Consider the following 22,032-nt stretch of genomic DNA (forward strand, 5'->3'; position numbering starts at 1 on the left):
GTAGATAATAACAACATCGATCACTGTCTTTTCCCAGATGTGGGATTCAGCCATTTCCCCAGTAAACTGCTTGGGGTAGTGAACATCAATCAGTTTGCAGTTCTTTAATTAACTATTGATTCTGAGAGGAGACCTAGGCAGGGGGGCGAAGGAGTCACTGAGCCCCACAGCTGGGCTGGAATGCTGAAGAGAGACAAAAAACCATTGCCTTATCCTGCTAGACTTTCTGTTGGGAGATTTCTTCTCCTCCCCTGTGGGCAGGCAGGCTCATTGGTTTAATTTTCAACTGATTAGGAAACTTCAGCAGGAGCAGCTCAGAGCTCTCTGTTCAGTTTCCTTAATAAACTAGAAATAAAACCAAGTGGGGCCCTGGGATCAGAGCTGGAGGCCACAGCTCAGAGGCCAGGCAGCAGAGCAGTGGACCAGAGGGGGAAATAGGACACAGATGGTATGTAAAGGTAGCCAGTAGGTATAGCAGTGGGATCACATACAGAAGCGGGGAGTGGAGAGAGTAGAACTACCAGACAGCGGGTAGCTGAAAAATAGTTTTAGTGCCTTCCAGCTGAGGATCACAAGGTACAGGTTGAACCTCTCTAACTGAACCTTTCTAATCCAGCACACTCTCGTCCTTCAATATCCGTAGTCAGGTATGATTTTAGTTATCCAGATGATCACTTATCGTGGGTGTAGCCAAGTTTCCTACTGTCCCTTAAAGGGTGTTTACAGCCCCCAGTCCTGGCTGTCAGTGTTCGGTGGTGTTAGGTAGCTGGAATTTATCCCTAAATGTCCTCTAAGAGCCCAGTAAGCAGTGGAAAAGTTGGTAATGCTCCAATGGTCCGGTAAATTCTCTCATCTGGCACCCTCAGACCTGACTGCTGCTGGACGAGAGAGGTTCAACCTGTACTTCATGGACAGCGGGTGGTTAAGCCTCATATGTTTCAGAGGGAGACAGTGAAGCACAGAGGCAGGGCACTACCTAGAATTAGAAACTCTTGTCTCCTGATTGCAGGTCCCCTGTTGTAGCCATTAGTGCATGCTGCCCTTCTCAGAGCAGAAGTGTAGATCTGATTGGCAGCTAGGCTTACCCTGTGACATTGAGCCTCCCACACATTCGCCAATAAGGAGGAAAATTCAGGTGACTTAAAAGAATACTGACACATTCTTCAAACTGCTGGTTAGCACCAGGTCCCTCCGTCTAGATGCTTGCCCGGCGTTAGGCTGTATATTATCCAAGAGTCTCACAGACATCAGTGAATAAATCCTCCCAGCATGCCTGGTAGCAAAATACAATGTTCCTGTGTTTTACAGCTGAGGGAACCAAAGCACAGAGAGAGTCTGCGGGAAAGGAAGCAATGGAACCCAGCTCACCCGAGTCCAGTTGCCAGGCCCCCAAGACCACCCTCCCTCCCCATTCTCCCACTGTGTTCTAGGCCTTATAAAGAAAAGGGTGCAGAAAAGATCCATGCCCGGGAGACCCGTGACCCAGAGGGGTTCCACAAGTAGAACAGGAATGTCTTAGGTGACAGTGGTGAAAACAGCCTCTCCAGAACCATTAATACACTCCTCCATAATTTCAGATGCTGCTGTGTCCAGGGGCATTGATTAGTTACACAAATGCTCCAGTGCACAGCTGTATGCACGTATTGTGCTGTGTAACCCTGTTCCCCCCACTTCTGTAAAGCACTGCTTTTATTTTCCTCCCTAAAATAATGTTTTCTCTTGTCTGCTTAGATGACACGATTGTGTACAAAGTCCAGAATCTTCAGTGGATGGCTGATTTCTCGGGGGATGTCACTTTAACATGGGCCCGACCTAAAAAAATGTCCTCAGCATCCTGTGTGTATATCATATATTACAGGTAAATTGCACAAATCTTTATTATTTTTTAATCTGATGAAGCAGGTGAGTAGCAGTAAACTCATTTTGACAACTCTTGTTTAACACGAGGTAGCTAAAATCTATCATTTTTTAAATTTGAATCAGCTGTATTTATATTATTTAAAATAAGTTTTTTTTAAAAAGGATCTTGCTTAAAATGACATCTGAATTTAATACTAAATAGGTTAAGGCCTAAATTTATAATCTCTTAAAATATTTAAATAAAAATTAAATGTGCAGAATACATGAGCCTCTATCGAAAACTTTGAGTTAAAGGCAACTTTTCTGTACAAACAAAATTCAAGGAAATGCACCTAATTTTTGAGGTCAAGCTTTGTAAGTATGGTGCAGGTTACCCTCAATAACATACTTTATCATTTTCAAGAGACCATGACAAGAGTTCAAGAGTGACTTAAGTTCACTTAGGCCTATTTGAAAAGTTTCCCAGGCTGGCTTGAAATAATGTTTAATCAACTCACTGCACAGTTATTCCCTCTGTTTAATAAAAGATTTAATTGTAATTGTGAAACATGTTTTGATAAGTGAAATTTGTGCATTCAAAATATGCAAGATAGCTTTAGTAAAAAATAGTGTGGATGCTGTTTTGTGTTTAAATTACAGTTACCATGGTAATCATAAACAAAATGTTAAATTAAATGTCAGTATAGTGTTTGCCACTTTCTAACATACTAAAGTATACAATTGATAAGAATCTGAAAATATGAAAGTATATGGTTGCTTAAATAAATTTATATTAGTCTAGAGGAGCCTGCAAGGTAAATATATGTACCAAATCTATTTTGTTTTAAATCAACATGTTTTAATGGTTATATAAACCAATGAGTGTGCACCACTCTCTAAATATAACTGATGTACAAATGAAAAACTGTTTAAAATAGATTATTTAAATTAGGGTTTCCACTTGGTGATTTAAATAACTGATTTATATGGCAAAGGCATAAGGTAAAGAATCTGAAAAGCATAGAGATGGATACTTTTTCTGAAGAGCATAGAGACGGATACTTTTTCTCTTAGAGAAAAAACTATTTCAGGTCCTGGGAACAATAATGGGTAAAAATGCGATCAAGCAAAAATGTTAGATTTTTAAGTTGACTTTACAAGATGGATTGAAATAAGTTTTAAGGTAGGTGCTCCCGTAAGCACCTTGTAAAGTCAACTTCAAAATCTCATTTCTTCTTGAAAACATTTTTACCCTTTATCATTGCGAAGCCTTGAGTGACTTTAGCTAGAAGAAATTAGACAAAAACTATTTGTCTTTATGTTTTTCAGGTTCTTTACGTTGTACATTTGTCAGTCTTTTCTAAATTAATTCTTTCTTAAGGCTAGAAAGAACTACTGTGACCTCCTGTATAACACGTGCCACAGAACTTCTCCAAAGAAATTAATGTGTGAACTAGATCATACCTATTTTTTAAAAAAAATCCAGTTGTGACATCCAAACCCCCCAGTGATGAAGAATCCATCCTGTCTCTTAAATTTGGCCAACCAGCCTTATATAGATAATTTCCCCTTTTGTTTGGGTCTTCGTATGGCAGAGAGAAAGACAAAGGGGCCATGAGAGAAAGGGGTCAGGAAGTTAAGGAAGCGTTATAATTCAGAAAGTGGCAACTCATAAGGACTTTAAACTCATATTTTGAAGTGGACTCGCTTTAGATTCATCGTATCCCTTATTAATTAAAAAAAACAAAAAAACAAACAGGCCTTGAAAGTGTAGTGAGAAGATGAGTACTCTTAGGTTAAGCTAGCAATGCTGCTTACCAAAATAATTCCTGAATTAAGTGGCTGCATTCGCTTCCACAGGATGGTTGGGGAAAGCATTTGGAAAACTTTAGAAACTCACAGCAACAAAGCAAACAGCGTCTTAAAAGTCCTTAAGCCGGATTGCACTTATCAGGTTAAAGTTCAAGTCCAGTGCCTCAGCAAAGTGTACAACACCAATGACTTTATCACTCTGCGTACACCGGAGGGATGTAAGTGGCCTTTGCTTGTCCTGGGTTTAGTTCTTGGATGTGTCAGGTTGTCACAGCACAGTGGCTTCCACTGAAGAGAAGTTGAATGGGAGTTTTCTGAATAGTATCCTGTGACCTTTTGCAGTAGGCCAGGGAAAAGATCTTTAGCTGGGATTAATTCTCATCATGCCATGGACTCAAGGCTCTGCCCCCACGTAATTTTGTGTATCTAAACCAACACCAGTGGGTTGTTGGGAAATCTATCTCCTCTTACAGTTCTGTGAAGAGGTCTCCGGAAGGAATGTGATGGCCCTCCATTGCAGCTGTGCCTTTTTAAGCGAGGGATGGGAGGTGGGGAAAGGTACCAAACGAAATTGGATGCTGGCTGTGTTGGGCAAAATCCTGACTTTGAGAAAGAGGGTGGATGAAGCCCCAGACCCATGACCCCCCAAAAAATGGCGCATGACCACAGGGCGTGGCTAGGCATGTGCATTGCAAGTATATTTGGGCCTGCCAAGAAGGAGGAGGGGGAAATTAGGAGTTGGGAACAGGGGAGTGGAGAACTGGGGCACAGGCAATGCTCTGCGGTGTCAGAGCTCGGAAGGTGGAAAGGAACACTGGGGAACAAACTCCAACACAGTATTGAGATAAGTCTGACTGGTGTGGGGGGATTTGCAATATGCTTGGTTGGAAACTAACTCCAATAAACATTGCATTGTCTGCACTTTGGATTTCAGGTCTAGGGGAGAGGGTGCAAGGAGAGCCTGCTGACACCTCTAGCAACAGCATCTCTTAAGGGATGCACAGTGCATGTTAAGAGCCAGGATCAGTCACACACACCCCCCCCACCTCCACACACACCCCACCTCCCACACTCCAGCTCAGCACCTGCACATACAAGGCAGCCTTCCACATGTGGATCTCTGACTTCTCATGAGCAAGAGGTTATTATAAACCTCTTTCTCTTGACAGTGCCAAGGGCTGTCTGCTGGTTGATGTTCTATGGAAAGGATGCACTCTTTCACTGATCCCCTGTGCCCTCAGGCTCCATGGCGATTGGGTTTTAAAATAACCAAGCTTCAGAAGGGAATACGCTGCTCACTAATATCTGGGCTTTTGCTCTTGGCTTTTTTCCCTTGTGGTTCTCATGAACAGACCCCCTGTGTGCCCAGCCTGTTACTGACACCCTTGTTTCTTTGTTAGTACCTGATCCCCCTCTTCATCTTCAGCTGTCCCTAAAGGAAGAGGTGGATGGCGTGGTGATCGGCCGCTGGGCTCCGCCCATCTCTGCCCATGGCCTGATCCGAGAGTACATCGTAAGTATTATTCCGCAATGTGCTCCTTAGTCAAGACCCAAAACTGAATGGGAGCATGGTACCATGCAGCCAGGGGAATGATCCCTTCCTCACTGCAAAGGGTCTCAAGCTTAGGGCTTGGGGAATTTGATCCTTCTGAACCAAACTATCTGCAGCTGTTCACACCTGGTGACAGTCTCCTCCTTGCAAGGCTTGTGCACCCCCTTAAGTTACACAGAAACCTGGTTGTGTACTTTAACGTGTGACTGAAGTGGGCAGAGGTATGATTTGCCTCCAGTGCATTTATACCATCTGCCAGAAGCTTCAGCACTACCCAAGCCCTTAAAACAGCTTGTGTGAACCCTTCCGCAGAGATCCCAGTTCAGCAAAGCACTTCTGCACATGTTCATTTGTGAGCAGGTGATTGAATCGCATTCAAATCCGTAAGATTTAAATATGTGCTAAATTGTTTTCCTGTATTATTCCTGTTTGTTATTATTTGTATTAGTGTAGCCCTTAGGAGCCCACTCAGGGACAAGGATTATCTTGCGCTAGCCACTGTACTAACACAAAGCAGAAAGACAGTTCCTGCCCAACACAGCTTGTAATTTAAGAAACTGGAGAGGAGAAGGAATTTCAGCAAACTTAATTCAGAGTGTGAGCATAACCTGTGGCAAAATGAGCTACTTTCTCAATGCTGAGAGACTGAGTCCAAACCAGAGCAGAAGTTACAGTGCAGCTACTGCGAAGATCATGTAAATATTTTTCCAGGTCCCTAAAAGTAATGAGAAAGTGCGATTCTGGGGCAGATGATGGAAAATGGAAACATATGGGAGGACACTTATTACCCCTCTTTTTATGGGGCAGATTCCTTCTTCTGTGTTAAAAATAATTTAAAAGTTTAAAAAACTTTTAGCCTCAGCGCGCAACTCTTTCTCCTCAGCTCACTACAAAGCTAACCTTTATACTTGTTAGATCGTGTAAGATGGAGCTTGTCTTAGTTCTTTAATAAATTATATCAAGGTTTTACGTATTCCATGTGGTAAACAGCCTTGTTGGTCATTGATAAAGACCAGGATCTGCCTTTGGATGCACATAGTATAGGGAAGCAGAGAGTGATCTTCCTTATACTTTTTCATGCAGTCCATGCTCTCATTCTGCAGCTATGGTCTGTCTAGCTCAGTGGAAAGGGTCCCACACAGTAAATACTATAAAGATATTGTCTCTCCTTCTTTGGATTTAGAGAAGATGGGGGAAGAGTTGCAAGGTGATGATTAGACATGGACTGTGCCCCCATTCCTTCATGCCCCTGCCCTCCCCCAACACTCTGAACATTTAGATTGAGTATTGGACTTTTGGGCCCTGTCTAGTTTTAATGGTCTGTATCATGGTACTTGAAAGCTAAACATCTCTGCAACATCCCACTCTTCTGTATTGTCGACGTTGACCCTTTTGTTTTCACACTGGTAGGTGGAATACAGCAGAAATGGCTCCAAGGAATGGTCCTCTCAGAGAGCCAGCAAAAACTATACCGAGATTGAGAACTTGCAGGTCAACAAATTATACACACTGCGAGTGAGTATTTTAAAAGACGGGGATGCGAGGTGCACTGTGCACAGTCTCAGGTGTTTTTCTTTTACTGGAAGATCTGATTCTTCTTCAAGTAGCGTCCCTGTGGGTGCTCCACTCTGGGTGTCGGTGCGTTCTCGCGCCAGCACTCGGAGATTCTTCTGTAGTGTGGTTTCCTGTGCCACGTGTGCACAGTAGTGCCTCCATGTGCTTTCTGGCTCACGTGAGGCACAGACTCCTCAGTTCCTTCTCTACTGTACTCGGCTGTAGATGGAGTACTTTTCTCAAGTTTTCCCTTTCTCCAAGTTGTAATCTAAGTTTGCGTAACTTGTAAATAAAACAAAACAACATTTCTTGTGTGCTAGTTAGTTAGTTAGACTTCATTGCTGCATCACTGCTGTGCCACCTTAATATCAGATCGTGTTTGGGAGGCAAGCCTGTCAAGCAAAGACTAGAGCCAAAACCTGCCAATTTTCCACATGCTAAAACTCTCTCATTGATATTAATGGCAATTGAGGGGGCAGGACACAGTCTCCATGAATCAGTGGTTTTCTTACTGTCGCTTGTATAATCCCATGTGTGCGCAAAAAAAGGGTGCTTTTTGATATATACCTTCATTCCTTCTGTATACCAGACACTTTCAAAATTAACCACGAGGGCCCATGTTCACTGTGACCACAGAGTTCATGGGAATCGTGCTAGGTTATACAGAAGAGAATTATTCCAACCACCCTTATTTTACAGGCTTTTTGTAAAGATCTTGCTATATACTGTTATCTGCAAAGTATCTGAATAGATTTCTTTAATTAACTCTGAGCAGCTCTGCTTTATCTCTGTTCACAAGCCTTATATTGCCAAGTAATCACACAAGCTGTTGTGTTTCTGTTTCAAAGTCCATTTCTCATCAGTTCTACTCCACTTGTAACCTCTTTCTAAACTCATTCTTTATTCTCATTATAAAATTTTAACTAACCTTCTAATTTAAAAAAGGTCGCTGCAGTAACTAGTCGGGGCGTAGGAAACTGGAGTGATTCCAAATCCATCATCACCACGAAAGGCAAAGGTAAATATTTTTTGTGGTTTAAATGAACTTAGCCAACAACCTTAGAAAGAAACCTTGACCATAAGCATGATGAGCATGAATAGTAGTAGGTTTTTTTGTTTTTTGTCTTGGTGATTTAATATTTGTACTGAATTTGTTATACTGTATTTGAAACCTGGACAATACGGAATCTATAGTATTTATACCTTAAAAAAGCCAGTTTCAAATGAAAAATCATAAGAAAGGACAGCAAAATTCCATAGTCCTGTTACTAATAAAACCTTTGGTTATTCATACTGAACAACCTTTTAAAATCTATTTTGACGAGATTAAGCTCTGTTGATTTTACCTTTTTCATTTCATGTAGCTTGCACACTCAGTGCAGACTAGTCAGTTTCACTCAGGTTCCATGTACTAGAACAACATTTCAGGGTTAGATTGCCAGTTAATGTTTGAATACAACAATAAAACTGTGTTTCTGTTACATTTTTGAAAATCATGAAATCATTTAAATTATGAGATTTCATATCAACTTTCTTAACTAAAACAGCCATGCTGCTGACAGCATTACATATATTTTTTTGAAGTCCAGCATGAAGTTATTAGATCTAAGTGCTCTCTCCCCATTTTAACAAAGACAGGCAAGAGGAGACTTTGCTACTGAAATGCAGTAACCTTGGTAACACAAAGAGCAACCAGAAACTAATCATTAGAACTAGTTGGAAAAGTGGAGGAGAGGAATGAATTGCAACAATTTGCATCAGAATTTTTCAGCCAGCACTGCTGTCTGTAACCTCATTCTCCTCTCTTTACCCATTATTCTAAAGTACAGGGCCCATCATGTAATCCTGGCTATAGAACAGGACTTATAAGAACTTTTATCTTTCAACCAACAACTGCCCTTTTTTTGTAGAAGAGGACAGTTTGCCTAACCAATACTGCAGGTAGGGGTGGCATATTTTGCAACACCTAGGGGACACAAGAGCCACCTGAACAGATAAGGCAAGGCAGCAGATCAGACATAAGATGGTAAGACTGAACAGAGGTGTTTTCTATTCATCCTGCTGTACATTAAATTTTCCTTCAAGGGAAGGACCACGGCCTTTGGGCTACTTGGAAGAAATGTGTTCCTGGAACTTGTATTTTTCTCAGTGCAGTCCTGATTCTGCTTCGTTGAAGTCAATGTGACTTGAACCATTTACTTCAGGAATTGCAAGAGCAAATAATTGCTTGTTTGAATTCACAAGCAATAAAAATCAAGCATCTCATCTGTCGTGAAAGCAAAGGGCTGCATTTTAGGATGGCCTGGTGTGTAGGATCCCATGCATTTAAGCAACCCAGGTTAAAGCAGGAATTTCGTTTTAAGATGTAACTTACAGGCATTAATGCACTACTCTGACACGTTTCTGTAGGAGCAGTGATGGGTGCTGGAAAGGTTCGAGCAACTTTTACAGATGTGGAAATACTCAGTTGGAAAAAGCTTTAGGATATAGAAACCAAAAATCTGCATTTCTCCATCTCCAGAAAAATAGAATTGCATTTTATGTTTTTGGTGTTGAATTCATATCTGTTTCCTTCTTTCCCTTCAGTCATTCCACCGCCTACAATACATATTGAAAGTTACAACGAAAACTCCATAAGTTTCACCCTGAGTGTGGACACCAAGATTAAGGTCAGGTTTAAACTTTCTGTCTAGAACCAGACAAAGGGAGCTAGATGGGTGTTATAAATATTTAGCAGGATAAGCACTGTGTTATAAAATATGGCTACAACAACATCGCAGACACAAAAGAGAACAAAAGTTTTAAGTTTGTTCAGCCAAATAGCCTCTGCTCAAGATAAATAAATCATGTGGTTAGAAAACAAATATACTGACAACTCCAAGGGTTTGGAGTTTTGTTTCAAGAATTACTTAATATTTAATGTATAAGCACCTTCCTTCAGTGTAGTATTTACCATGTAATAAAAGGATTCCACCTCTAGTATGAAGGCAGGGGATGCTGGCAGAAGTCTATTGGCCTTGTAAATTTAGAAAATTAATGACTTTTTCCTTACACTGTGAGCTAACATAGTTCACCTCACATGGCAAGGAAAGTCTACCTGAGGCTGGTGGTTCCTAGAGTTTTAAATGAGCCCTATGGAAAGACTGAGAAGTGGGGCTTTTTTCTGTCCTGCACAATCATTTTCACTTAGCACACAACAAAGGTACCTGTAGTTATGGTATGTGCTGTAAATTGTTTGACAGATATTTGTATATGTTGAAATCCTAAACAACAACGAGCCAGCAAAGGAAGAACAAAGGACAGCTTCTTCCTGCCTTCACCATCAAAAATTAAAGGGCAACAGATTTCCCATCCCTTTGGGGTGAGATATTTGGGGAAAACATTGTACCATTTTGGGAGGGAGAAAAGTCAAAATCTCAAAAAAAAAAAAAAATCAGAGTCTAAAAACAACAAAAAAGACACTTTAGGAATTGATCATCTGAGAAATACATTTCCAATTGGGTCAATCAAAATATTTCATTTCTAGGATTTCAAAATTTCAGTATTAAGCTTTTGTTATATTTTAACTTCTTAGAAATATAAAGTAACTAAAATCTTGAAACAAAACCTGTTTTGAATCAAAAAGTGAAACTTTCCATTTCAAATTTTTTTTTTTAATTTTGATTTGTGGGATTCCTCAAAACAAAACACCTGCTTGCAAACTGTTTAGCTAAAGTTACACAAGACGCATCTGTCGACAGACGTTTCTGTTGTAAGAGATTTTTCCACAAAACATCTGTCAACAGATTGCAGACACACACGAGAAGTGGATCAAAAGAGTGCTTCATTCTGTTGACAGAGAGCCGGAAGGCCTGGCCACTCTCTCAACACAAGAGCCATCCAGAAGCACAGCAGACAGGGATGCCCTGTGTCCTGGATGCCCTGTCTGTTGACAGAAGGCCCTCCCCAGAGCATCCACACACCTTTTTGGTTGAAAGAATCTGTTGACAAAAGTGCTGTTCCTCATCTGGGAGAGGCAGAATGTTGTCAGTGAAAGTGCCGACTTTTGTCGACAGACTGTTGACAAAATGCATTTTGTGTATGGACTTGTGGCAAGTTTTGTCAACAAAACCAGGGTTTTGACAACAAAACTCTCTAGTGTAGCCATAGCCTTTCAGTTTCTACAAACCAGCATCTCTAACCAAAATTCCTGACCAGCCCTATTAAAAAAATGTAGCCTTTTTTCCACACCCTGGCTTCTTCATCCCATTACAGTGCCTCTGACCCTCAGGGGAGGAGAGATGGGGAATGGATTAGGAGACCTAGAAACAGTGCCTGCGGGAGGGGAGAGGGACTAAACTCCTTCTTTGATTGCACCATTTCCCATAGTTGTTACAAGAAATATAATACAGTGGCTTAAAACACCACCACAAACAGCTCATCTATTCTGGGCGGTATTTCTCCTTGACAGGTGAATGGTTATATCGTGAACATCTTCTGGACATTCGATACTCACAGGCAGGAAAAAAGAACGTTGTACCTTGATGGAGAAAAGTCAGCACAAACAGGTAACAGTCTTGCTTGAAGAGGTTCAGGGCTTGTCCTGCAACTACTGCTCAACTGAGTAGTCCTTAGTCTAGAGAGATTATTCCTATGAGTATGAATTACTGCTGTGAACAAGGGCTTTCAGAACTGGGTTGCAAATCTTTGACTCTTTTGGAAACCCCAGGTAGCATGTTCATGAATCTAGTAGTCTTGGCATGACATTGCCACATGCAGTCCCTGCCTTTCCCCTTAACGCAGGATTATGGCCACTGAGGCTGGGTAGTCGTGAACCCACAGCTTCACCTCTCCTCCATGCACTGTGCGAGTGGGAGCATGCACCCATGGGCGTGCAGAGTTCTGGCTCTGCTCCTGGCTCCCAGTTCTCCCCTGCAATACACACCTGACTCCCTCTGGGCTTCTGTTGTTGCTACACATTGTGAGCCAAGCTGACGCTGTTTGGTGCCCTGTGAGTATTTGCAGGTGTATTTTAAGCCACTTAGATGTCTGAAAGCCCAGATTGTCTGGATCAGGTTGAATATTTTTCCTTGGTACTAAGACTGCAGCTTAGAAATTGATACCTTCCTAGCATTGGGCCAGAGCACCACTGGACTTAACCAAATGTGTGCCTGCTAATTCGTTAAGGATAAATCGTTGCTGTTTACTATCTGGCTCTAGGTCAGTGGTGGGCAGCCTCTGAGGCCTGAGCAGCCCTGTCCGGCCTCCTCCATTCGCACCTCTCACACAGTGGGGCACTGGAGCCCTGCACTTCGTACTCCTCCCCATCCCTCTCAGCATTTTTAGAGCACCATGAATCTGCTGATTTGTGCTCCGTCCCCACTCCTCTCCCTTCCCCCCAGAGTTTGAACAACCAGCACTGGAGCCCCAGTGCATGAGGGATGGGTACAAACGAGGTGTGCGGGCCACGGGGGGGAACCCCAGTGGGCCGTGAGCCACAGGTTGTGAAGGTGGACCCCTGAGACAAAGGAGGGCCACCCATGTGACTTGCTCACTCATCTTGGTTGCCCATTGCTGATCTACTAAGACCTCCTTTTAAAATAACTGTTTCAAGTAAGTGAGACGTTGCCGCATGTGACTGTATTAACAATGCCTCCCAGTGAATGGAAGTAAAAAAACAAAGTCTGGTGACTGTGTACTAGTGCTTAATATTCATTAAGCATTCATCTGCGCTCCCAGTGAGTATAAATAATCCGCTTAATCAAATGGCTCAACTCTCTCTTCTTGTTTAGTGGGTAATTTGACAGCACACACACCATATGAAATTTCTGCTTGGGCCAAGACTGCACTGGGTGACAGCCCTTTGTCTTTTGCACATGTTGTGACCAGCGGTACCAGACCCCCATCGCCAAGCCTCAAAGCCAAAGCCATCAATCAGACTGCTGTGGAGTGCACCTGGACCGGACCGAGGAACGTTGTAAGGCTCTGTTCCTTTCATGCCAGTCATGATTTGGCTGCCTTTTAGCCTTAGAACCTCTGTCCATAAGCCATTCAGACAGAATTATTTGATGGGCTTGTGTGGACATCCAGTCCTGTCTCCCATGAAAAGCATGTTGAACTTTGCACCTTTAATCGTGATTTGCAGCAGGGACTCTGCAAAACAAATCTGGAAAAAATCATGCCAATCACACCAAGTATCCACCTGGACTATAAGTTCTTTGGGGCATAAAAACTCTTTATTTCGTATTTTTGTAGGTTGGCTAACACAGTAAGACCCAGACCTTGATGTTACATCACGGCAAAAAACTAAAAAATAAACTGTGATGATTCAGTACTATTTACTGTACCCTAGGCCACCTGAATTGAAGTAGTCCTGGCTATGACTAGGTTCACTGTACTATTACATGAAGTTCTGAATTAGATAGGTGAAAGTAGATGAGACCTTTGTAAAGGTATGTCACCATCCTTGGTAGAGACCGAGGCACAGCAGAGCACAGCAGTTAAGAGAGGGAGTGAAGAAGGCAGCATAGATCTGGAGAATTTAGGCAGACTTTGCATGCCCAGGCTGTAACTTGGATAACTGCAATATATATATTTGATTCCTCTGATATAGGAAAGGTTCTGTGGGATCTTCCATGACCCAAAGTTTGAAGTTTCCTCAAAAGGAGAGGAGCTCCTTCACCTCAAACTAAAACATCATGCTGCGAGATTGGGTGATTATAGCTTCAGAGGGAGGGAAGCTGTGCCAGCCAGCTGCATTTTCAGCACCTCTTCTATGCTAACAAAACAAAACAGCAGAAATGTAGCAATTTAAAGACTAACAAAATGATTAATAAAAAATTAATCACTGAATAAATCATTTTGTTTGTCTAATTTAAAGTGCTACATTTCTGCTGTTTTGTTTTGTTGGAATGCAGACTAACATGGCTACCTCTCTGATACTGTTTTATCCTAGACAGTAATAAATCACCCTAGATTTAAATCACACAGTTTGCATCTCTTGGTAGGTTATGTTCCATACACCTGCAGAGCACAGCAGCTGACTAACGTCTCTTTTGTTCTTCTCTACAGGTCTATGGTGTTTTCTATGCTACGTCATTCCTAGAACTATATAGAAACCCTCAGAACACCAACACTACTTTACACAACATCACCGTGATTGTGAATAGAGATGAGCAGTACTTGTTTCTGGTAGGATGCTTTTCTAGTTATTCTTTGCACACGTACATCTCGGGTTCACATTTGCTACTGAAATCTGAAGACACCATATTCATTAGCATGTTGTCACTGACAGGTCCGGGTGATGTCTCCATACCAAGGACCACCTTCCGACTACATTGTGGTAAAGATGATACCGGACAATAGGCTTCCTCCTCGACATCTGCATTCTGTGCTCACCAGAAAGACTTTTGCTGTCATCAAGTGGGAGTCACCCTACGATTCACCGGACCAGGATATGGTAATATCTTTGTCCACATGGTTTCTGCTGGTGGAAAGTGTTACTCAACTCTGTCGAGTGATTTTGGATCCATTTGGGAGAGATCCACTCTAACCATAAGATTGATGCTTTATTAATGGAGAGAGTCACCATCTTATTGGTCCCGATTCTAGTCTCGCTTGCTTTGGGGTAACTCAGAACTAACTCCCCCGGAATCAGTGCATTTGCCCACGTACATTCAGATCAGAATCAGGCCCTGTTCCTTTGGCCTGCTGAATGATTTTGGATAAGCGATGTCAGCACCCGGTGCCTCAGTTTCCCCATATGTAAAACAGGGATAATGATGTCAACCTCCTTGGTAAAGCTCATCTGATTTGCTCATGACAAACAGCAAGCATTCCTGCAGCCCCTTAAAGACTAACCATTTCATTTATTAGGTAATGAACTTTCTTACCCACGAAAGCTCATTACCTAATAAATACAATGGTTAGTCTTTAAGGGGCTACAGCAGTGGTTCCCAACTTTTTCAGTAACGCGGCACACTTCAGTGAGACAATTCTGCAGCACGACCATTTTTTTTTCAGCTCAATCAGTTCCTCATAAATGTCACATTTACTTGCATTGACTATCGTTGCAGCCTTACTAGAGAGGTTTGCAACGTAGTCATGCATATGAATTAAACACGGATCAAGTGCATGAATGTTTCAAATCCACCAGAGAATACACCCTCTTAGACAGTGAGCACACACATTTTCAAAATCTGATCAGTGCTATGCTGAGTAAATGAGCAATCACTGAAAGCAGGCTCCCCACCCCGCCAGCCTGTTGGAGCCTGGATGCAGCACTGAAATCACTTCTCTGCTCTGGGAGTTTCCCGCCTCCTGCTTTGACACAGAAGAGTGTGAAGGCAGGCTCCCTGCTAGCTCGTTCCATCTGGGAAGCAGCATTTGAGTTGCCTCCTGATGCAAACGGGGTCCTGTAAAGTCAGCATTTCCCCTCACAGTGGCTCCAAGGGGAAACTGATGAAATTTCACAGCACACTTGGAAAGTTCTCACAGCACATAACTGTGCCATGGCACACTGGTTAAAAACCACTGTGCTACAGGACTGCTTGTTTTTTTGTGAAGCTACAGACTATGCGAGCTACCACTCTGAAACTGCTCATGACAAATGCCATGAAAGAGTCACATAATTATATTGTAAATATAATACTACAAGAGCTATAAATCCCCTCTTGCAAAACTGGAATCTTAAATTGAATGAAGACATGGCAAAATACTGTGTTTTACATTGAAATATACCACAGTGCAGACTTTCATCTTATTCCCCAACTGCTAGATTTAGTGTGTCAATAAATAGTTTTCTGGGGCACTGGTCTATCTGCAGATCATGTTCTGTAAGAAGCTGGAAATCGCACGTGGCTTCACCGGTTTTCCAACACGTAGAAGACTTGGTTAAATTTGGTTCTAGCCCTGAGTCTCATGTGGTAACTGGCATTTGATATCATCAGCCACTGACTTGGAAGTATGAGTTTCTGTCATTCACTGTGTGCACTCTCTTCCCTACAGCTGTACGCTGTCGCAGTAAAAGATTTAATTAAAAAAACTGATAAAATCTACAAGGTGAAAACCCGTAACAGCACAGTGGAATACACCATTAAAAAGTTGGAGCCGGGGGGAAAATATCATATAATTGTTCAACTGGGAAACATGAGCAAGGAATCCAGTATGAAAATTACCACAGGTAAGGAAAGAATATTCACATTGGCTGGTGTGGCAAGTTAATGCACTGCTGTCCAGTAGGAGAATTTAGGACTTTTCATCAAAACGTAAGACTGGCCATACTGGGTCAGACTGAAGTTCAACGTACCCCATTGGTCTGGCTTCTCAGAGTAGCCAATTGCAAGTGCTCCAGAGGGAATGAACAGAACAGGGAATCGTCAAGTGATCCTTCTCCTGTCACCCATTCCCAGCTTCTGACAAATAGAGGCTAGGGACACCATTCCTGCCCATCCTGGCTGAAAGCCATTGATGGACCTAACCTCCATGAACTTATCTAGTCCTTTTTCAAACCCTGTTACAGTCTTGGCCTTCACAACATCCTCTGGCAAAGAGCTGCACAGGTCTACTTAGTGTTGTGTGAAGAAATACTTCCTTTTGTTTGTTTTAACAACCTACTGCCTATCATTGGGTGACCCTCTTTGTTCTTGTGTTATGAGAAGGCATAAATGACACGTTCTTATTTACATTCTGTTCAGCAGTCATGATTTTATAGACCTCTCTCATATTCCCCCATAGTCATCTCTTGTCCAAGCTGAAAAGTCCCAGTGTGACTAATCTCTCCTCAGATGGCAGTCGTTCCACCCCCACCGACCATTTTTGTTGCCCTTTTCTGAACCTTTTCCAATGCCAGGGTGAGGTGATCACACCTGCATGTAGCATTCAAGATGTGGGCATACCATGGATCTATATAAAAGCAATATGATATTTATGGTTTTCTTATCTACACTTTTCTGAATGATTCTCAACATTCCATTCACTTTTTTGACTGCTGCTGCATATTGAGTACAAGTGTTCAAAGTAGTATCTGTAATGGATCCAAGATCTCTTTCTTGAGTGCTAACAGCTACTTTCGACCCTATCATCTTACCCCACCCAACACTGCTCTTAGTCAGGAGTCAAGATATAAGGCTAGATCAGTGATGGGCAACCTACGCTAGTGAGCAGGCCACATGAATGGCCCTGCATCTCAGTGGGCTCAAGACTGTTGAAACCAAGATGGTCTCGTTGGATAGGGCAGTTTTGCTAACTGCATTTGTACATGTGGAATACGTGGAGTGTGCCAATTGAACTGTAGCCGCACTGTGACTGGATACAGAGGGAGAGCAAGGTTCTCAGTCATTTTGTGCAATCAGCACATGCCTCAGTTCACATATCCTTCCTTTACGCACGTCATTTTTATTAACACTGGTAGGAAGAAAACTACACAGAGAGAAACCTGCAGAATCTGGCAACAGTAAACAAAATGTCTTACAAGCAGTGTTCCCTGTAAGATGAGTCCTTTGGGCAGCCGCCCATGAGGGATTCACGTGCCACCCATCTGATCAGAAGAGCACCCACAGCTGGAATAATGAATTTCTATTTGTGGTGCACATCCACACATGCCTTGGTGCACAAAATTTACTCCATCCATAGGTGGAAAAAAAAAAGAGAGAGAACACTGCTTATGGGACACGCATAAAACCCCAATGGGCTACATTCAGCCAACAGGCTGCAGGCTCCACATCGCTGAGCTAGATGAGATACCAACTTGATCTGTGATGAGATACCAGTGTTCCTATGTCATCTAATCTATCTTCTATACCTGAGGCCTGATCCTGAAATGCCCAGAGAAAGCAATTCAAAAAAAAAAAACCCCTCCCAATAGAGAGCTGTCACTACAAGTGGCAGGCAGGGAATTTTTTTTGCCAGCTTAAGTGGAGGAATTAAAAAGATGTTACAGTGAGGAAGTAAAATACCCTGCTAGGCATTTGCTCCTCTACCAGATGCAAAATTCTCATTAATTTCAGTGGTACGGATCCTTTAAGTCATATCAGTGTATACAGAACAGTTCTGAATATAAGATAGATTGATAAACTCTCTGTAGTGATCTTGTCTATTGCAGTTTCTAAAAATAGAGGCACTATTGTTAAGTGACACGTTTGCCATTTCCCTCATTTGCAGTTTCACTATCTGCACCAGATGCCTTAAAAATTATAACGGAAAATGATCATATTCTGCTGTTTTGGAAGAGTTTAGCCTTGAAAGAAAGTAATTTTAATGAAAGCCGGGTAAGTCCCAAAATTTGGGTTTTTTTGTTTGTTTTTTTAATAAGAAGCTGGTACGGTTTGAGATAAACTGAGAGCCATCATACAGAACAGATTGAGAACACAATACAGTGACATGCGTTGTTTGTGTACGCCCATGCATGCCTGCCTACAGCTAGATAGCTGAGTATCTCCCTATACTAGTGCCACAACACAGCTATTCCAGTGGACTCCATTACCCACCCTGCCTTGCTGTCCTGTTTTTGAAGGTGAGAGATGGTGGTTAGAACCATCAGGAACAAGCATATATTGAAGGGAGAGGCAAGTTCCAGTCTACCCAGCCTGCTCCTGGAAACCACGGGCCCCCCCCCCCCGCCTCGACTCAGAGCTAGGGGCAATATTCTGGTGTTTTTAAGGCACTCCAGATTGCTTCTCACAGGTCGGTTCTTCCCCCTCTCTGGCCCAGATCCCCATCCTACAGGAATTGTTCAAGGAAAACCTGGAATGGAGTAGCACTGGCCTAGGAGGGGGTCTTCATAAACTCATTAAAAGGGGAGTAGACCATGTTCCATAAAGTTTTCCTGATATTTCTCCTGCATGCAGGTAGCTTTGTTTATCCATTAATGGTGAGAGACCTGTTCCATTGGCTTATAAGGACATCACCCTTCTGAAAATCACTATTACGTGGGGCAGTCAAACTATCTCAGGGAATGGGAATAGGACACTGAGCTTTCAAAAGTAGGTCACCACAGTGGTAGTGCCTGAAAAATGTTTCTATCTAAAGGCTGACAGAAGATCTGGAGGAAGTGAATTAGCGGTTCTCTCAGTCGAGTTCCTAGTCGATGGAGGTCCATGTCACGAGCATCATTCTGTCTTTGGCAATTTCAGGGAGGTTCTAAGCAGAGAACAATACAAAATGGGAAGTGACAGCCTCCGAAGGAGTACTACGGAAAGGGATCTAGGGGTCAAAAAGGACCACAAGCTAAATATAAATAGTAACAGAGAGGTAACCATGTTATTCTAACAAAACAAAACAGCAATCACATAACACTTTCTAACAAAATAATTTATTAGATGATGAGCTTTCATGATCTGAAGAAGTGGGTCTGTCCCACGAAAACTCATCACCTAATAATTATTTTGTTAAGCTCAACAGCTAAATATGAATCAACAGTGTGACACTATAGCAAAAAAAAATCGTTCTGGGATGCTTTAACAGGAGTGTTGTAAGCAAGTCATGAGAAGTAATTCTTCCACCCTACTCTGCTGATTAAGCCTCAACTGGAGTATCGTGTCCACCTTCTGGCACCACATTTCAGGAAAGATTTGGAGAAATTGAAGGAAGTCCAGAGAAGGGCAAGAAAACTAAATAAAGGACTAGAAAATGACCTGTGAGGGAAGACTGAAAGAACTGGGTTTGTTTAGCTGTGAAATGAGAAGACTGAGAGGGGACATAACAACAAATTTCAGGTATCTAAAAAGGGTATTGCAAAGAGGAGGGAGAAAAAATATTCTCCTTAACTTCTCATAGTAGGACAAGAAGCAGTGGGCTTAAATTTCAGTGGGGGAGGCTTAGGTTGGACATTAGGAAAAACTTACAAACAGTCAGAGTGGCTAAGCACTGTCTAGGGAGGTTGTGGAACGTCCATCACTGAAGATATTTAATACCAGCTTAGATATACATCTGTTTGGGATGATATAGATCATGGGTGTCCAACCTTTTGGCCTGCCTGGGCCGCACTGAGTGAAGAGGAATTGTCTTGGGCCGCATATAAAATATATAATATAGTTAATGTATATAAATCACAAAAAATGTTGAAAGTTTACGATCCTGTGGTGCCGCATTACTAGCTGTCCAGGGCCGCATGCGGCCCATGGGCTGGACACGCCTGATATAGATGGTGCTTGGTCCTGCCGTGAAGGCAGAGGACCAGGTATGATGACCCCTTGAGGTCCCTTCCACTTCTCGTATTCTGTGATTTTATCAATAGCCCTATGTGCATTCTGCACCTGCAGAAACGATCCACAGATATCTGCATCTACACGTGCGGACGAATTTGCCCAAAGATAGAAAGCTGAAAGCTGTAAATTTGCAGGGTTCTAGATACAAAAGTTGTAGCTGTAACTGCATCTGTATCCACAAAAACGAGCTGCAGATATCCGCATATACATCTGTGGACATGGATACCTGTGGATATCTGTGGATTTGCAAGGCTCTGCCCATGGAGGCTGAAATCTCTCAGCTCTAGACTAGTCTCTTGAGATTATGGTTGACATTTATTGACCAGGTTTCCTGAAGAAAGCTTACAGACTAACAGAAAAGTTTTGAGCATGAGCTTTCGTGAGCACAGACTCTGATACTTGAAGAAAGCTTGTACTATATATCAACAGGACTAAATAAACTTGGAAAATTAAGTTTAAAAGAGTGTCAGAAGTAACAAAACCTGAATGGCAGGGCTCATTCTGCTAAAGAACTGAGTGATCTGGGTTTTATTCTCGGCAAATTATTTTTTTCTTCATCTCAGGGTTATGAGATACACGTGTTTGATAGCACAATGAACATCACGGCCTATCTTGGGAACACCACAGAGAACTTCTTCAAAATTTCCAACCTGAAGATAGGCCACAATTACTCATTCACAGTTCAGGCCAGTTGCCTTTATAGTGGCCAGATGTGTGGGGAGCCAGCAACTCTTCTATACGATGAACTAGGAACTGGTATGTTTTAATTTGTTGTGTTTCTGCCCTAACCCATACATGATCAAAGCCTAACTTTTTAAAATATGAAAACAAAAGCAGTTCGGGATTTTCTGTTGCTGTTTTCTGCCCCCCCCCCCCCCCTTTTTTTTTTTTTTTTTTTTTAACTGTATGCGCTTCAAGACAAGGACATAATGAAATAGAATATTGTTAATAAAATCTATACCTGTGTTCTACTCGAAGGCATCTAGATACCACCACTGTTTGCAGGATTTTAACGTCACTGTGATTTCCATGGACAGATCTTCAGGAAACTGAACAGAGAGCAGTTATGTGAACGCTGCACAGCAGCAGTTGCAAATGGCAGTTTTTTTCCCCCCCCATTCACAGGTGAAGACGCCTCTGCATCTAAAACTGGTAAATCCACAGATGTAGCAGCCGTCGTGGTCCCAATATTATTCCTATTGCTTGTGACCGTGGGGATAGGGTTTGTTGTATTATACATGAGACACAGAAGACTACAGAATAGCTTTACTGCCTTTGCAAACAGCCACTATAGCTCCCGCCTTGGCTCCGCCATTTTCTCTTCTGGTGATGATTTAGGTAAGTAGTACTATTCCATGTCCTAACATTTTATGAGAGGTTTGTGGATCTGTATTCACTGAAGTTCTCTTGGTGCAGTGACCCGAGTACTTGGTAAACCATTGAAATAACTGCAGTTTCTGGCCACATTGCAGTTGCAGGCTGCAAGCTCCCTCAAAATGATGCACAGTATTATGTGGTTGAAGAACATTATTTGTGGCACTTGTGCCATCTGCCCTTGACTCTAGTCTCAGTCTCCTTCACGGACAACATCTATGGTGTGTAATTTATAGCCCGCTGACTGTACCCTCTCAGCCGTGCACAAAACATGACATATCACATGCACAACACGGGCCAAAAAGGATATTCAGCAGAGATGGGCAACATAGGCTAGTGAGCCACATGTAGAACTGCAGTGGACTGAGGATTGCCCTCCATTGATGTCCATACTGTGGTGAGATGCATCCTCTTTCTCCCTTCTTATCTACCATCCCTTAGCATTTTCAGTACAAGGAAGCATAGGTTTAACTCCTAACAGGGCCAACTCAGCTACCTCATCCTGCCAAGCTGGATAAGGTGACAGTTCAGTGCAACTCGCTGTGTTGGGGTTTCTGTCCTGTGCCCATTGGAGAGAGGATTCCTATGCACTTCAGAAGTTTACGATCTCTGGACCAAACTCTGTTAGAATGATTCCACCGAGCACAGCTGAAACCAGCAGAGAAATCTAGTTCCATGTCTGTACTGAGAGGACTTATGACAGATCCCATGGAAGAC

General features: G+C 42.4%; 1 protein-coding gene across 4 annotated transcripts in view; it reads left to right on the top strand.

The window, feature by feature from the left end:
- Positions 1 to 22,032, top strand: part of SORL1 (sortilin related receptor 1) — a 99,623-nt gene that overhangs the window by 71,822 nt on the left and 5,769 nt on the right. For 3 of the 4 annotated variants that reach the window (XM_074977200.1, XM_074977199.1, XM_074977201.1), the window contains 14 exons: positions 1,732 to 1,858; positions 3,700 to 3,869; positions 5,052 to 5,164; positions 6,614 to 6,718; positions 7,703 to 7,775; positions 9,344 to 9,426; positions 11,208 to 11,304; positions 12,529 to 12,713; positions 13,808 to 13,927; positions 14,031 to 14,195; positions 15,743 to 15,917; positions 17,897 to 18,003; positions 20,505 to 20,697; positions 21,067 to 21,279. In XM_074977200.1, the coding sequence (XP_074833301.1) occupies positions 1,732 to 1,858; positions 3,700 to 3,869; positions 5,052 to 5,164; positions 6,614 to 6,718; positions 7,703 to 7,775; positions 9,344 to 9,426; positions 11,208 to 11,304; positions 12,529 to 12,713; positions 13,808 to 13,927; positions 14,031 to 14,195; positions 15,743 to 15,917; positions 17,897 to 18,003; positions 20,505 to 20,697; positions 21,067 to 21,279 (1,926 nt within the window). Of the gene's footprint in view, positions 1 to 1,731; positions 1,859 to 3,699; positions 3,870 to 5,051; positions 5,165 to 6,613; positions 6,719 to 7,702; positions 7,776 to 9,343; positions 9,427 to 11,207; positions 11,305 to 12,528; positions 12,714 to 13,807; positions 13,928 to 14,030; positions 14,196 to 15,742; positions 15,918 to 17,896; positions 18,004 to 20,504; positions 20,698 to 21,066; positions 21,280 to 22,032 lie in introns of those variants that run through there. The other variant, XR_012642556.1, reaches the window with a different exon arrangement.

Source organism: Carettochelys insculpta, chromosome 25 (assembly GCF_033958435.1).
Source record: "Carettochelys insculpta isolate YL-2023 chromosome 25, ASM3395843v1, whole genome shotgun sequence".
Taxonomy (NCBI): domain Eukaryota; kingdom Metazoa; phylum Chordata; order Testudines; family Carettochelyidae; genus Carettochelys; species Carettochelys insculpta.